This window comes from Sciurus carolinensis, chromosome 12 (assembly GCF_902686445.1).
Source record: "Sciurus carolinensis chromosome 12, mSciCar1.2, whole genome shotgun sequence".
In the NCBI taxonomy this organism is placed as follows: domain Eukaryota; kingdom Metazoa; phylum Chordata; class Mammalia; order Rodentia; family Sciuridae; genus Sciurus; species Sciurus carolinensis.
The window spans coordinates 54,183,963-54,201,934 of NC_062224.1; the positions used below are offsets into that span (position 1 = coordinate 54,183,963).

The window sequence follows — 17,972 nt, forward strand, 5'->3', positions numbered from 1 at the left end:
GATTGGCTTAGGCCAGGGATAAGAACGCCTGTGTGTGGAAATAAAGACTGCGGGGGGCAAGCTAAGGGGGCTAGGCCACAGATGCACTTGGCCTTTTTAGTGTTGTCTGTCTTGTTTCATCTTTGAAATGGGTGTCTTCCTTTGCAGAGGGTGAAGAGACATTTGGGGGATGTGTGCTTAAGTTACCATGTGAAACATGTTTCATTTGAACACCAAAAGTACCAGAGTGAGTGCTGAGTATAACAAGGGGTGTTTGTGGAAAGCCAGCTGAGGTGGCAGATAATGAATAAATATTAGCTCTGCCTCAGAGTTGGGTATGGCAGAAACTAAACACTGAACTGACCTCAGGTTGGCTTTTCACCCAGATGGATGCATTGAAGGTTAGTGTAAGTAGAGGTTGAGAATAATGGCATGGGAGTGGTTCTACAAAGTCAGAAGACAAGGTGAGGCAGAGTGAATGGTCAAAGTGGAAAGACAAGATTCTCAAGGTCTGAAGGATGAGGAGGCTCAGAGAAGATGTCTGCAGGTATTTTCAGATTAAGTGTTCTTTGTTGAAGTGGTTGAGTGTATGTCCAGGTGAGTGGACCACAGGCTGATGTAGGGTGAAGGTGAGATCCATGTATAGGCTGGTCCATTTACATGGCAATGGAGTCATACAGCATTGTGATGAAGGGTAGACTTTATTTCAGAATCAGTTTTAGAAAGATTCCTTTGATAACATATGGACTGATTTAGAGATTTAGAATTACAATTCATACATGGAATGAACTATATTTACAAAGAAAAGTAAATTGCATTTGTGGTAACTACAATTAGAATATAGGTGGTTCTGAGCTGGGCACTGCACATGCCTGTAATTCTAGCTGCTTTGAGAGACTGAGGAAGTGGTATAGCAAGTTTTAAGATCGGTCACAGAACTTAGTGAGATTCTGTCCCAAAATAAAAAAATTATAAGATCTGGGGATGTAGCTCAGTGGCAAAGTGTCCCTGGATTTAATCCTTAGTACTGCAAAAAAGAAAGGAAGGAAGGAAGGAAGGAAGGAAGAAAACAGGTTCTATTTTAATCTTAGACCTTCATTAGTAGGAACCTAGGGTAAAATCCTTGGACAAATGTGGCTGAGAAACACAGTTCTGTTCTTATCATGCTTTATATACTTACACTCACATTTTCTTTCTTCCTCTGAATGGTTTCCATTCCAATCTGTAACCATACCGAAGGGTATCCTCAGTTCCTTGCAATGGTGCTTTGCTTTTTTATTCATTTTGCTAGGGATTAAACCAGGGTCTCATGTGTGCTAAGCACACAGTCTACTACTGAACTGCACTACACCCCCAGCCCATGGTCCTTTTTTAAAAAAATAACTCTTCAACATATAAAAACACACTAAGTTTACTTATGAACTAGGCTCTGTTCTAATCACTTCCTAAATACTAGTTCATTTAATCTTTATAGCCAGTTCAATTAGTGTTTATCCTACTTATTTTTTGATTTTTATTTTTTTCATTTAAATAAGAAGTTTATTTAAACAACAAGATGCTTGATATGAAGAGAAAACTATCTAGGAATCTTTTTTTTTTTTTTTTTTAAGAGTAATTTACCCCTAAAGACAGATTGCCCTACATGTAACAGCTACATACAAAAAAAGATAAAATTGTCCTTGGTTTTACATTGATAAATGAAAAACATTGAAATTCTCCAATCGAACAAGGTATGCAAGGATTTTTATGTTGTTCAGGGTTTTTTTTTTTTTTTCTTCTTTTTGTTAAAACAGTGAGAGCAAAATAACTTATTAGAATATAAAGGTAAGAGCCGAATGAGCATGCCACTAATGGAGAAAGGGGATAATTTCACAGAACCAGTATTTTTCCCCATCCCATCTCCATTTGATGTCAATCAAAACATATCATTGGCCATTTAGTTAAAAAAATGCAATATGCGTGTGCACATACACCAGTTACTTTATGTACAATAAAGGAATGGGGAAGGGGAAAATGAAAAAACAGAGAAAACTATACTGTAGTAGTCAGGATGTGGTGGAACCAAATTGCAGATTTCTAATTAAGAATGTATTCTTGGTCTCTAGGAACAGATTTCTGAAGTAAAGTAGCAGGTTCCCTTTTTAGTAGACACCTCCTGTTTGCTGCTGGAACACATCAATTGTATCCACCATTTCCAACTGTGCAGGTGTGTCTATTTGATTAATTGACTGCCCATCAAATCAGAATCTGATCTGCCTCATTGACAAACCCTGTCATTCACAATAGGCTTTCATTAGTTTACTAAGTGGTGTATGCCTCTTCATCTTAAACTGCACCACAGAACCATCCTGCTCCACCACCTTCAAGTTAATATGATCGTTGTTTGCAGTCTTGACTCCTTCCTTGGGCTTTTCATGGGCCATGGTGAGCGCCGGAGTCTCTTCAGCTGCCACTTCACAAAAGAGGTACCAGGTCCACACCAAATGAGCACACAAGCCGCTCTAGGAGTGGCAGAAGCTGTTTATCCTACTTTACAGAAGAAACTGAAATATATGTTATGTTCTCTCTTGCTTGAGGTTGTTATTAGCATGAACTTTCCAACTGCATTTTTGTAGTTCTGGCCATCACTGACCCTAACATACTATTGCACAGATTTGTGCAGTGCTGAAATGCAGCTTTTTTTCTTTTGGGTGCATATTCTATAAAATTACTACTGGGGTCTGTTATTTTCCTGGTAGTGACTCCTTTTTGTGCTTTTTACTTTTCTTTTGGGGGCGTTGCTAGGGATTGAACTTTATCACTGAGCTACACCCTAGCTCTATCCACTTTTATTTTGTGATGTTAACAGGATTTTGTATGTAGAACAGCTGAAGTGCACCTAAATGCTTTGAGGAAGAGTCCCTGATTCACACTATCTAACATGCTACTAGGCTGTGGAAAGGATTTTACTGTTTTAACTATTTCATGTACAGTGTGTACATGATTAATTTTTTTTTTTTAGTATTGGGAATTGAACCCATGGACACTCAACCACTAAGGTACATCATCATTAGCCCCTTTTATAATTGTTCTAAGACAGGGTCTTGATAAGTTGCCAAGGCTGGCCTCGAATTTGTGATCCTCTTGTCCCAGTCTCCCAAGTAGCTAGAATTACAGGTGTGTTCCATCATACCCGGATAATTTTCTATTTTTGATGGACTAATAAAATCTCAAAACTGGAATAGAATTTCATAAACACTTGATTTAACCTAATTGTCTTAAATGGACAAATGAGGACACACACATTCAGAAAGATGAAGTGACTTGTCTATGGCTGAACCAGCTTTTATAGAGCAAGACTCTTAGTCTACTATGCTCCAGTCAATTCACTTTATCCTCAAGCTACGCTCACTACCTTCCATTAGAAAAGAAAAAGTTCTTCTATTTAAAACAGGTTTTAACTGTCCTGATGTCATTGTTGGCTAATGTTCTTTGTGCATTATTAAATGTAGTTGAGTAATATATATATGTTTTACAAATTAATTGTGTGACTTCTGGGTCAGGTGAATGTGTCATAAGAAATCCTGGATATTTTTGGAGATCTTTGAAATGGTTGTCTGGGGAACTTTTAGGGAAATACTAGGAATTCAAGGATGGAGACAACCTAAGAAAGAGAGTATAGATTAGGGTTATATTATTAGAAATCTGAGAAACGAACATGAAAAACAATGACAGGCAACTGTACTTTATAAATACACTGCTGAAATGAGAACTGCAAAAAGAACTTTAAATTTCTTTTTATAAAATTTTGTGTAACAGGAAATGATGGAACTGCATAGTTTCTGAGACTTGATTTCAGTTTGGTAATTAATATTTGCTCTTAAAAGGACAGAAAAAGTGAATGTCAGGGCAACACATGGGGCTTCTGAAAGAAGTCCTTGGAATTTGGGTACAGTTGGGACTGTCAGCCCTGGGAAACCAGATGCTCAAAACCAAAATGAAGTCACAATTTTGAAGGTAATTCATACTTCATTTTCCATGATGTTTTATGAGAAAACCCTGGATTCCATGGTTGATTTGGGAGCAGCTACCTAAGAAGGCAGTTTTGATCAGACGCTGAATGGATGGACTTTGTGTACAGATCAGAAATGTGTTTCCTGATGTCTTTGGATTTGGGAAAGAACCTGAATTTAAGCCTGCAGGTAGGAGCATGGTGGCTTAGTCAATGTTGAGCCTCTCAAGGTTTCTACCAGTGTGACTGTATTGCAAGGCCTACTGACCCAGTCAGGTGCATGAAAAGAAGGTAATCTTGATTAAAAAAAAAAGTCTCTAATGCAAAGCCAAAATATAACTGAGATTAGAGGACAGAGTGGACTGAACACTTTTGAATCTGAAAATTACTTCAGATTCAAATTACTTCAGATTCAAAATTACTTCAGATTGTTTTGGTAAATACTGCTTGTATTTTGATAATGTTTACTGAGGATGACTAGAGAAGAGGACTTTTGAGCAAGTGGAGAAGAGCCACAGTACAGGATGGGGAGGATGAAACCATTTAATTTTTTCTTTCATTTTTGGTATCAGGGATTGAACCCAGAGGCGCTTAACCACTGAGCCACATCCCCAGTCCTTTTTAAAATATTTTATTTGAGACAGGGTCTTGCTAAAAGAATGTGGGAGAGAAATAGAAAATTGAGACTTTTTACTTCTTATATTTCTTATTTATGCCATGATAGTCAGTGCTTATCAGGAGCCAAACATTAGGTTTAATGTTTGATGTGATCCTTTTGATTGACTGTAATTAAATATTTTTTTAAAGTCCAACCTCCCCTTCTGATGAGAAAACTCAGACTTAAGAAAGGGTGAGTAACTTGCCCAGAATAACAGTTTTGTGAGTGGCAGAGGTGAAATTCCAGCCCACAAAAGCTAATGCCACATCTCATGCCTCTTCTTCACCCTCCACAGCCAGTCTCTGGGCGTCTTTTCCCTTCTATTGTCATCACTTTGGTCCAAGCCACCTTTATCTTGGTCCTGGGCCTAGGCAATATTCTCTAATTAGTTTGCCACTCTTGCTCCCTCTGATTCCTTATCCACTAAAGAATAATTTCTCTCTCTCTCTCTCTCTCTCTCTCTCTCTCTCTCTCTCTCTCTCTATATATATATATATATATATATATATATATATCCTTCTTTCCTTCTCTCCTTCTCTCCCTCCCTTCTTCTCCCTCCCTTTTTGTAGTGCTAGGGATGGAACCCCAGGTTTCATATATGTTAGGCAAGTGCTCCCCACTGAGCTATACCCCCAGCTTCAAAATAATAAGTTTAAAAAACTGAATCAAATCTTTCTACACTTGCTGGAGATGCTTTACCCTTAGGTAATACTTGCTGGGCCCTCCCTTAGCTACCTTCTGGATTGGGCTGCTGCTTTGTCTTATTCTGCTCTCCCAATTACATGCCATCCCAGGAGCTGTCTAAAATGCAGATTCTTGGGTTCCACTTTGCAAAGTTTGATTGTTTTAGTCAGATTTTGTGCTTCTGTGACCAAAAGACCTGACATGAAAAATTTAAGAGAAGGAAAAGTTTATTTTCAAGCTCATAGTTTCAGAGGTCTCAGTCCATAGAAGGCTGACTCCATTCCTTGGGTCTGTAGGTGAGGCAGAACATCATGGCAGAAGTGTGGTGGAAGAAACTAGCTTAGGACATTGCAGCAGGAAGAACAGGGAGAGAGGGGGAGGGAGAGCTCCACTCATCAATAACAAAATATATATACCCAAAAGTCAAGTCTCCCCCATGACCCAGCGCCAGTCACACCCTACCTGTCTACAGTTATCACACTGTTAATATGATTAATGCACTGATTAGGTTAAGGCTCTCTTCAGAGTCTTTATTAGCTGATGGGCTGACTGTCTCACACAATGCCCCCAAATGGCTATTGGGAGAACAGCACCAACCATAGGGCTGCAGGGTTTTTTATACCATAAGTCAGTACATCAATCATAAGTGTCTGTTCCTATGATTCAAAACTACATACTAACATCATAAGATCTAAAATCATAAGCAGAAGGGGAAGTAGGTCAAAATGACCTTAGTTGGGTACAAGTTAAAGAATGGTTACTAACATCTAGACAGTCACTGTTGACATGGTACATTGCTTAAGAAAAACAGGAATCAAAAAGAGAACAACATTACATTATATAAGAATTGCCATTTTGTATTGCCTAACATGCAATGCTGAGCAGTTTTTGATGGGTACAGAGGCGGGGTGTTCCCACTGGAGAAGCATTTCCTACATGACATGGAGTCTCAGGGTAAAATGGAGTCTCTTTAGTTATTGCCTATATAGCCTAGCCTATAATATTTTCATGGACTCAAATATGTCAACCCATTACATTGAGAAACTGCTCAGCTGAGAGAGACTGAGTTGGTTAACAGGTGATTAAAAGAATTGTCAGTGAAATTAATGCCACTTCTAATTTCTTACAAGAACTTTTTTGCTTAACTTTTTTTATTTAAAAAAATTTGAGATATAAAATGTAACTTTTCACATTTTGACATGTAACTGAATAAAAATCCTATTTTAAAAAAATTATATTGAACTGAATCTTATTCAGTATTTACTGTGCCCATATAGGCCTAACACCAGGGATTTTTCCTCTTTTGCTTCCTTTATAGATTTATTAACATCATCTTTTTAAAGGTACTTTTGAAATAGAAAAGTTGTGAAATATTGACATTATGGAATATTAAGACTGAGAATAAAACAATCATTTATGTCTATCAAAGTATCAGACAACCTGGGAAAAAATTTAAAAACTCTTGTAATAATCTTCTCTATAGAATACATATTCTAGATTTAGTATTATTATGTAATACTTATACAGGTAGATAAAATTAGATTAATTTTTGCAGATTTTTAAAATTTCTAATCCCTTAAGCCAAGTATTTCCAATTTAATTTGTAATTTATTTAATTGTACCTCATGTATATGCATAAAATGAGAAAGGAACTGTTCTTTATTCTGTTAATTCAACATTTCTACTACATATTATTTTATTGCAATGTTCATTTTTATTTCCCCAATTTGTGCTGAAGAAAATATTAGGTTTACATTTATTCTTGTTCTATCTTTAAGCTCACCAATATAGTAACTGAGGTGCTAAATTTCAGTAAAAAATAGACCTCAGCCTCATTTTGAATGTTTCTTCTCATTTATGCACAAGGATTCATGTTATTGAATGATTAACTCTGCCCTCTACTGTTCATTTCAAATTCTGCAAGGGAGCATTGTTGAAGACATTTTAAAATTTCTGTACTGTAAAATGTTTTTATTGGAAAATAACTGTGGTTTTTATTTTAAAAATACAAACATTTTAATTTAGGTAAATTTTTTAAGTTGAAGAGAAATGGAAGTTTTATATATTGCTCAAGAGAATAACATTTGTGGTTTTTCTTTTCCCACATACAGAAGAAAACAAATATGGATATAGTTAAGATTACAGTAATATTGGGGCTGGGGTTGTGGCTCAGTGGTAGCACACTCACCTAGCATGAGTGAGGCCCTGGGTTTGATCCTCAGCACCATAAAAAAATAAAACAAAGGTATTATGTCCACCTACAAACATACATACATATACACACACACACACACACACATATATATATGTATATGATTATAATAATATAGGAAGTAATCTGGCATGTATAAATGCTAATGTTGTTAAAAGTTGGAATTTTTGTCATTTATGGACATGGCACTTCATTAAAGTCCCCTGATAGGTTAAAATAATACATTTTCCTTTTTAAACAAAAAGGATTTTAATTAAGTTGAATTTGCTAAAGGATTAAATCTTACTGAAATATTTTTTCACCTTTGAGAATTTTTATAAAACTATGTAGCAGCTTTTATCAAGATGTAAAGACAATGAATACTTATAGATACCATGGATTAAGAATGAAGATTTAAGGTCAACAATACATAAAATAGTCAACAAGTAGTATTGATAGAAACTGGTTAGTCACTTTTGTAACCAGATTTAAAATGATTATTAATGAAATAGGATTTCATCTATGACATGTTCTTCTTAGCCTATTTTTTTTTTGGAGGGGGGAGTACTGGGAATTTGGGGATTGAATCAGGCTGAGCCACATCCCCAACCCCTTTTTTTGTATTTTATTAGAGACAAAGTCTTGATGAGTTGCTTAGGGCCTCCCTAAGTTGCTGAGACTGGCTTTGAACTTGAGATCCTACTGCCTCAGCCTCCTGAACTGCTGGGATTACAGGTGTGTGCCACCTAGCTCTTCTTAGTTTTTAATAAGAAGTAATGTCTGCAGGCCTGAGGATAACTTTTACAAGGTGAGACCAAGCAAAACACACAGGCAGGCATATCTTGTTCATAACCTTTTTGGATCGAGGCTTTAATTATGACCACACAACTTTTAGTAATAGTTTGAAACTAAAATACAGAGAAAGAGTACTTAACTGGATAATGAAAATTAGTTTTCATTCTAAACAATGTTACTAGTGATGTGATCTTACTGTTAAAAGACAAACTAAATGATCTCTAATGATCCTTTTATTAATAGATACCATTTTTGAGCTCTTACATTGCTAGGAGTTTTACCTATGTCATTTGATCCTTATAATGCTACCTCGGAGGTATCGTTATGCTCATTTTAGCTTTTTAAAAATTAATTATTATTATTGTTATTTGTGATACTGGGAATTGAACTCAGGGGCATTCTGTCATTGAACTACATTCCCAGCCGTTTTAAATTTTTTAAATTTTGAGACAAGGTCTTCCTAAGTTGTCAAGACTGGATTTGAACTTGAGATCCTCCTGCCTTGATATCCTGAGTAACTGGGATTACAGGTGTGTGCCATCACACCCAACTTGCTACACTTATTTTAGAGAGAGATTGGTTATAATAATTTGCAGAGAAATGGTTTATACCAGGTCTCTTAAACTCTGAAATGCCAACTCTTAATTACTGTGCCTATTATTCAGAAGTCTTTGAATTTATTTTAGAATAATCATTACAGGCTGTGAATCCAAATGTGTTGGTACTTCACAAGTGTATTCAAAAGCTAAGGGACAAGTTCTAACAGGAGCCTTTCTTTTGTCTATAGCTTTAGAAAATAAGTAATATGTGATAGAAATGTACTAATCAATTGTCTTCCCAATAGGGCTCTACACAGATAATATGAATACCTTTGCTTGCTCCTAAATTCTGATTGCGATGTCAGTTTAAGTACTTGGTCTTTAGAAATCACTGTTCAAAATTTTTAATTTATTCTGTTTGGCTGTATTTGAACTTTGTATCTTAAAGCAGTGCATGTGAAGGCAGATCTTTTTAAAACAATGATGTAACCATAATGCCAGTCAATTTCTGATCTGAGCACCAACTTAGCACTCTGGTCCATAAGTAGCAAGAGTTTATGACAGATCTTAATCTTAGTTTCAGCCTGCTTCCTGTGCTATAAGTGGTTGGTGACAAATTTTAAGACTGGGTTTTAATTTTAGCTGCTGCTTCTGTGAAAAGAGACCAAACAGGCAGTTTTAATATATGTGCTACTTTTACTTCATATGTATTTTCCCTGAGCAAATTATTAGATCTCACCTACAGCTAACACCTTTCAGAAATGCTAACTCTAGTGTGTGAAGTCTGAATTCTGAGAGGGGAGTCTTACAAAATTGTAAATGCATTTTCTTACAGCATTTCTTTTTGCTTAAGAAAATATTCATTATAGGCATTTAGTTATCCTCTTCTCTGTCCCAGGTTGAGACTTGTTGATGTTTAATTATTAAACTGAATTACCAAAGAGCATAGTTAGAACTGTTTGTGAAGCACTAGCAGAGGGACCCATGGACTTTTTAATAAGTGTTATTGTTCTGATTTAACCCCTGCTTTTGATACTATGAGCTCATTTTTAAAAAGTGAATCACCCTTCCTCAAAAATTTTACTCAAAATTGTTTTTTTGGGGAGGTGGGGATACCCAGGGGTCCTCTACCACTGAGCTACATTCTCTACCTTTAAAAAATTTTTATTTTAAGACAGGGTCTTGCTGAGTTGCCCAGGCTGGCCTTGAATATGGAATCCTCTTGTCTCAGCCTCCCAAGTAACTAGAATTATAGGTGTGCACCATTGTGACCTACAGATTTTCTTTAGTAATACCTTTTTTTTTTTTTTCTTTTGAAAGCCACTCTCTGCAGGACTTTTTATTTTTTTGTATTTTCTGCTATCACAGTGTTACCAGCAGCCCAGCCAGGGAGACTCCCTTGATCCCAGCTGGATAGATTCTGCTGCCTACTCACATAAGAAATAGGCAAATAGTGGAAAAAGGAAAAAATGTGTTTTATGCAGTGTGATCAAACTGGAGAGGCTGGTAGGTTGCCTCTCTGCTGGTCCCACAGTAGTTTCAATTTACAGAAGCAAAAGTCAGGTGATAGACTTTTGTAGATTTAGCAGGGCTGTACTTATCGTTCCTAAGTTCTCTCAGCAAGAGGAAGTATAGGATGCAGAAAAGCAGTTATCAGGAAGTCGCTTTTAATTTCAAAGGGGGTCTGTTCAATAGTGTGTGGAGAGTGGCATGTGTATATGTGGTGGGGTGGTTCCTGTGATAGTTTCATGCCAGACTCTGCTCTTCCTGTGTCTATCCTATATTGTGGGGGAACCTCAGCACAGTGGCCCTATTGTCTGTGCCTACTTCTGGTTTGAACTGGAGGATTTAGCTCAGACAGCATCCCTAGGAACTAATGTCTTGCTAGAATGTCAATTTAGGAAACTCTATTTTTGGAACACTTGCAGCTCTACTAAGCAGATTCATGCAGAGAGAAGCCTGCTCTTCCCTTGGCATTTCTCAGCCTTCTGACCTTCTGGAGTGTCTCCTTTGCTTTTCACCACTTCCTGCTCCCTTACTCAGAGCTGTCACATTTATTATTCAAAGAAGCCACAAAATGGTGGCAGTGAAATCCACTCAACTTTCCAGAGGCCCAGCCTGAGCTGTCTGCTCACTCCTTTTTGTTTGCCAGACTTTTCATTCCACATCATTGCTGCCTGTTTCCACTGCTTTCCTCTCAGCAACCATTCAGTCCACTCCCTCTGCACTGGGGTGATTTCTTTAATGTTACTGGGACTTTTGTAGTTTTATGTGAGTTTTTTCAACTTCCTCTATGTGAACTTCCTCTTCTTGGAAGATTTCTGGTTACTTGTGCTTTCAACCACTATTTGGTACTTTATTATCTAACTGACAGTCCATTAATATATTTAAAATAACATTTAATGTATTTAAAATATGTGTATTTCCTTAGTTCAGAAAATTCACTTTCCTTTACTTCTGGTAGGATTTGAGGCAATTAACCAATGTGTCCAGAAAACTTCCCTTAACTTGGTTTGCTACGAAACAGTATTATTTTTCTCCCTTCTTTTTCCTGCTGCTTAAATGTAGAGGTTTCCCAAGGTAAAGTCTTTACGATTTCGCCTCCTTCCCCTCTATTTCCTTTTATCTCCACGTGTATATGTGCATGCATACCAACTCATATGCAGATTTTCACCTCTAGGCTCTTCTACAAGCTCTGATTGTGCATCTCTATCTGCCAACTGACAGTCTCCACCTAGGTGTTTCACTGGCTTCTTAGATTTCAACATATTTGATGTCTACTCCTTCGTAAAAGGAGTGTTGTCTTAGAGTGGCATTACTATTCTGCTCTCTCCCAGGCCCAAAAGTTTGCCATCTGCCCTGATAGCACCTTGACCTCTCACTGGGTCCTCAGCTGTTTAGAAGAACTGACTCTCCAGCCTTTGGAATTACCACCTGGCTCAGCTTTCTGCCTCCTCGCTGATGGTTTTCCATTTCTACTTTTTTTTTTTTTTTTTTTTTTAAAAGAGGTAGTGTCTTACTGCATTGCCCAGGGTGGTCCTAAATGCCTGGACTCAAGTGATCCTCCTGCTCAGCTTCCTGAGGAGCTTGGTACTACAGGCACATACATATCATAATGCCTAGCTCCTGGCTAACTTAAATGCCCTGACTATATTCAGGGCCTTCTTTGCTTCTGCTTTTCCTGTTCAACTTTCCCTTCTTCCCTGGTTGGAGAGGTTCACTGACCCCACATACTCCACAATTCTCTGTCCCTGATTTGCTGATTTCCCCCTTTCCTAAAAGTTCCTCCTCCATTGTTTTTACTTTTAAGGTAGTAACTTTTCAAATAATTTTAATTTCAAATTTTACTTTTCAGATTGTTTAAATATTTTTCTTCCTGGAAGAGTTTTGTGATAACTTCAATCAGAGGAAATGTTTATTTTCATCTACCATGACATGGGTACATTTCCTGAGGGTACATATGATTTTTCTGTCTTATGTCTATGTTTGTACCTTTATAATAATTCATGAAATTTTGACCAAAAGACTAGTTAGGTTTTTATTTTAGACATACTTGGATTTGAATTTAGCTTATTTGCCTTGTAGCTGTATAGTTTGGGCAAATTAGTTTTTTTTTTTTTTTTTAATGTTTAAAATGAGGAAAATAGAAGGGCTTCTGATTGTTAGGGTGCAGAGAGATGAGGATGGTGGGAACATGAAGTTAAGAGAATAATTGCATAAAATGGGACCACTGTGCTGACCTCACATGCTTTCTTTTCCAAAAAGCAATTTACCTGTAGCCCTGCCCAGCATAGGTGGACAGGATATGTCACATTCCTCAGCAAACTGCTTGTTATCTGCAGGAGAAATGCAGGCCCCAAATAATGTTGATAATAACCTAAGTTACCTTGAAGAGGACACTTTTATGACCAGATCCTAAAACTCAGGGAGAGAAGGGTAGTTTCTCCTAACCATAAAATCTATAAGAATGTATGGTTAAGAATCCAATTAGAAACTGGTCAGCATGGGCCAAGGTGACCTAGAGTTGACATGGCAGTAGGGGCTTAAAAGTCTGATGTCATCTTGCTGTTAGTCAAGACCTTGGTGGGACTCTCTGGGAACTTCTCTGGGATCCCCAATAAAACTGGAATATAGGAGAGAAACGTTGTCCCTCTCCTCTGCGAAAGGACCCACTCTCTCATTGAGGGTTTCCCTTTCCCTTTCCTATCCTAACCATAAACTCATCCGTGTTACTCTGAGCCACATGTCTCAAATCTTTCTGACTTGATTGCCAGAGTCAAGGTTTGATGGGGAATCTTCATGCTGCCTCCATTTCTTGGAAGACCCTAGCTCTGTAACATGGTAAGGATCAGATAAAATACTAGGAACCTGTATAAGAGAATGTTACAGAGTATATGGTAAAATTCCCAACTGAATTTGAGTCTTGGCTTTGCATTTATGTAACATTGGTCAGCTCACTTGTCTTCTTTCTAGACCTTCGCTTCTAGTTGGTAAGATAGGGAGTTAATGATGTTTTCTAGGTTGGTTATAAAGTGACTGATACAATGCCTAGCACAAAATGTGCAGAACTGTTTTATCATTGTTTTTATTTTCATATTTATGTCAGGACTTTCACAGGGAAAAGTTCATCTATCATCTCATGTAATCATACTCAGTTCTCAAGATATACGCCTTGAGCTCTTTATAGTCATTACTATTTTGTAAATAAGGAAGCCAGGTTTCCACAGCTAAGCCTTTATAAGAAGATGGACCCATAAGTTGTCTGGTTTGAATTTCATGCACTTTTTGATAGTAGTCATCATATAATAGGGGGATTCAATAAGTGTACATATCCACAGGGTCTCCCCATTTAAGAATAATACATAGTTTAGGTCTTAGGAGATCATAGATTTTAGTTATGGTAGGAAAGAGACAGAATGTGGGAGAGAGAAATCACAGTTCAAACGGGAGATGCAGGTGCAAATATTGCAATGTGCTATGAACACAGATTTAGCAGTTAGTTTTGCCTGCGAAAATGGAAGAAGGGCCCCACTGTGGAATGATGGCATTTTGAATGTGCACTTGAAAGTTAAGTAAGAGTTTGAAAAGTGGAAAAAGTTAGTTATTTTGTGGAGGTTCTGAAAGATCTTGGCACATTAAGAAGATGTTGAGCCATCTTCATGTAGTTGTGAAGGATGAAGTCACCACGCAGAATGGTTACAGCACGAGGGCTAGAGGCTAAGCTCTCTGCTTGTCCGGCTCCATAAATATCTGGAGTCAGATTTGTCAGGAAAATAGGTTTTATTCCAAGCCAGCTTTGAGGAATGACAGAAGAAATGTTTATATTTCAATTTTCCATCTTTGGAAAACTGAAGGACCAGGAAAACTATTATAAAGAGAAGAAGCAGCAAAGCAGGGCAAAAGACAGGAAATGCACATATGCAGATTTAGTTAGCCTGTGAGACAGACAACCTGTTGGTGGTATCAGGTCAGAGCAGGGGGTAATTTCTATTCTCAACTTCCTTGGTGTCTCTCAGACCAGAAGGGCAGCCCTGTCGTGAGCAATGAATAAGAGGGAAATCAAGTTTTGTTCAAACAAGTGGATTTTATTCATGCAGTGCACACTCAACTTAACATTCCTAATAATAGCAAGTCACAAATACATTGAAGATTCACTCCCTTGTTCACCTAGAGTCCAATCCCCATGGATTTACTCAATGCAACGTCTCTTAGCCAAGAAGTCAGTCAGCAAGACCAAGGGGACTCTTCTCAGCTGTAGCCTCTCTCAGCTCCTCAGATGTCTTTGGCTGGCCTTGGGTGTCCGATAAGCTGGAGACTGGGTGGCAGTTATCTGGCTTCCGTGACAATGGTCGATCAGCAATCAGTGATGGAGTGGACAGCAGCTGGGGCAGTTAAGAGAAAGAGTGACATGGAGTCCTCTAGTCACGGTGCTGCTGACAGTTTGCTCCAAAAGTCCAGGGGTTTAAGTAGTGATTTTCGGCCCAGTCATGTTCTGGTCTTCATTGATAAAGACCAGAACATGACTATACCAGGAACCAGCACTCAAATCATAGATAAAGGTCCATATTGGCATTGTTCAGGAGTGTCATCCGGCCACACAGCAAGTTTGTCACCAGATGCCTTTATTTTAGTTTTCTAAGTCCAGGCAAATACCAAATACAGCTTATTATTACTACATAACACACAACTATAGCAATTCCTATTATTTCTTTGTCTCATTACAAGCTCTTCAGTCTCGGTATAAGCCATTCTTAATTTTATTTGGAATATGCTTCAATGGGAAGAAACGAGGAAGGGCAGATGACCATCATTAACACTGTCTTCACATACACAACAGTCCGACTTCTTTCCCAGAATCATTAGAAAACTTGAAGACATTTAGTAACAAGAAATGAACATATTCATCTTTGTTTTTGATGACAATTCCTTACAACATGGTGGAAGGGGAGCTACAGGGATGTGGTTACTATGGAAAATGAGAGATTACACTCCATTTGTGTATGATCTGTCAAAATGTATAAATGGGATCTGTTACGTACAGCAAATTTGAACAAATAAATTAAAAAAATAAATTTTTAGCTATATCGTAGAGCTACTACCTGGATACTGGGATATCAAACCCAACTATATGCTTTAATTTTTAAAAAATAGTGACTAAAACTTGAGATTTTTATAAATGTGCATTGCAGAGGAAAATGTTAAAGGCAGATAAAAAATCATTTGTTTAAATTCCAAACCATTCCTGACTTACAAAATATTTACTTTAGTATACTTAAAATTTATTGATTACCTGTCAAAAGACTTAAGTGCCTGTAGAGGAGTTTCCCTTCTAATTCATCTGTGTTGCTCATGCTGCATTTCCAAAGGAAGTGTAGGGGAAATAATGCCGACTCAGGAAACTGGTTCCAGTAACTGTGGGAGGCAGAGATGGAAGATTTCAGTCTCTGAATTGGAGACCGTGAACTTGCTTCATAGGACAGATTTCAATTTTTTTTTTTTTTTTTTTTTGGTAAATAAATTGGGGCAGCTTTGTTAGATAGGCTAAAGGTGTCAGAGTGGAGACCCTAGTTGGCCTTGGGATGGTAGGAGAGACAGTTTACTTTTGTGGTGGGAAGTCCTCTTGCAAAATAGAAAAAGTCTCTCAGGACCTGTCTCCAGACAAGATAAAGCAAAATGTTTTGAGCAAGAAGATGAAATTTGAACATCTGCAGGTTAGTAGGAATTACTGCCGCAGTGAGATATGTATTAAATTAACAGATGCAATTATTAATTGCCTGAATAAGAATACATAAGCAAGATAAGAAGAAAAATAAGATCTAGAAACAAAAAATGATTTACTTTGCTAACTTGAGCAGGCTATTGAAATCTTTAGAAAAAGTGGCAGAACAAGTTACTCAGTTTTAAAGTGTACTTTTAATTATACTTGATGAAATCAAGAAAATGAAAGTTAAAAAAAACTTTGTGTGATAAAAATCACTTAATTATTATTTTTATAATGGTTCAACCTAATAGTTTATATTATCTAATGATAAATTATAGTTTTTACAGTGTTGTGTTAATAACTAATAATTCATATGACTATCTTCTGAAACTACACAAATGTTTATGACTAGAATTTCCCAGTTAATCTGGAATAGAGACATTGCTGACAATTAATTTCCTCTGAAGAACCAAAGTTTGTGTGGAGTAAGAAATCTTTGCGAGTATGGCTTCATTAAAATTGTGCTCTCTTAGTTATATTGTTACATTAGTTTAACACTTTCCTTGAAATGTCAGTCACTGAGATCAATAGATTTCACATAGCAATATGTGTTGTTATTTTCACTTCTTTCAGAAATATAATAGAAAAATCCTAAATTTCATGTCTGGGTTATCTGAAGGTGAAGTTAGTACAAGATTCTAATAGCTATTATTAATAATTGCAGTTGATTCTATTTATTGAATGCATACTATATATTGAGGCATCATGATTTGTAAAATTTCTCATAATATTCTCAGTTTTTAGAGGGAAAATGAGGAGATTAATTAACTTGTTCAAGATTAAGAGTAGGAGTAGGCTTTGATTTTTTTTTTTTAACTGCAAAAGTATCTTCCTAATTGCTACAAGATCCTGCTGTTCTCATTTTTTAAAAAAATTTCTTTCTACTGGATAATGCTAGAGGATACATTCAATATTTAACCCATCCTGGATCTAAGTTAAATTCAGCTTGGATTTTAAGGAAACATTATTTTTCAAGACTTTAAAGTATAAGCTCTGTGTGTTACAGAAAGGCCTAAGTGCTTAGTTGGGTAGAGGAAAATCTTGCTTTGTTTTTGGACTTGCTATAACCTTGGGTAGGTCAGCTGACTTCCCTGGAGGATGTTCAGAGCATTACTGATGTTATATAATTTATTGTCAGTGCCACAAAGTTGGTTAGACATGTTTCCTCCCTAATGTCTGATTAGGAAAGAAACAGAGAGACTTGAGTGATTGTTTTTTTTTTTTTTTTTTTTTTTTCTCTCTCCTTAAAGGTCAACCAACAATTCAGATGTCAAGTTGAAAGAAATGAACTTTTAAATATAGGTCATATACTTTTCCCCATGCCCAAATTTGATCTACCTACTAAGAAGTTTTCTCAAGGTCTTACCCTCTTGTGAGTGCATTACTAATCTAGTGTGCTTTTCTTGTATTCTGTGCCTGGTTAGTTAATAATTAACTTTCTTGTGGACCCCTAACATATCCCCTATTTTGTCCACATTCTTACAAAGTCTCTGGCTGACAAAATGACAGGCTGAATATTGTTAATGTAAGTATTTAAGTTCATATATAATACCTCTTAAGAATTGACCTAATTAAAATCATGTTTATATAATATGCCTAATAATGTCTGTTATTTATTCTTTCATATCTCAACTCTCATATAATATATCTGTTATTCATTCTTCTGTATCTTAATTCTTAACTCTTGTCATAAGTATCTTCATTGCCCACCCAAACACTGTATGGTGGTGGCTGGCAAAAGATCTCATGTGATCTTTTCTTTTCCACTGATTTCTCAAGGAGTTAGGTCAACAGTACTCATAATTTGACCAATTACATCCTCTGTAAAGATCATCAGAAGCAGGAATTAACACTATTTTCAGCTCCCTATCTTC

At 36.8% G+C, this 17,972-nt stretch overlaps 1 protein-coding gene and 1 pseudogene across 1 annotated transcript in view; one reads left to right on the forward strand and one right to left on the reverse strand.

Moving 5' to 3' along the window:
• Window positions 1-2,120: 2,120 nt before the first annotated feature.
• On the reverse strand, window positions 2,121-2,402 carry LOC124961666 (small ubiquitin-related modifier 2-like; annotated as a pseudogene).
• A 13,514-nt stretch (window positions 2,403-15,916) lies between these two features.
• Fmn2 (formin 2) overlaps window positions 15,917-17,972 on the forward strand; it is a 275,933-nt gene continuing 273,877 nt past the window's right edge. Inside the window, exon 1 of the mRNA XM_047520535.1 lies at window positions 15,917-16,048. Within this exon, the coding sequence (XP_047376491.1) occupies window positions 15,917-16,048 (132 nt within the window). The remainder of the gene's footprint in view (window positions 16,049-17,972) is intronic.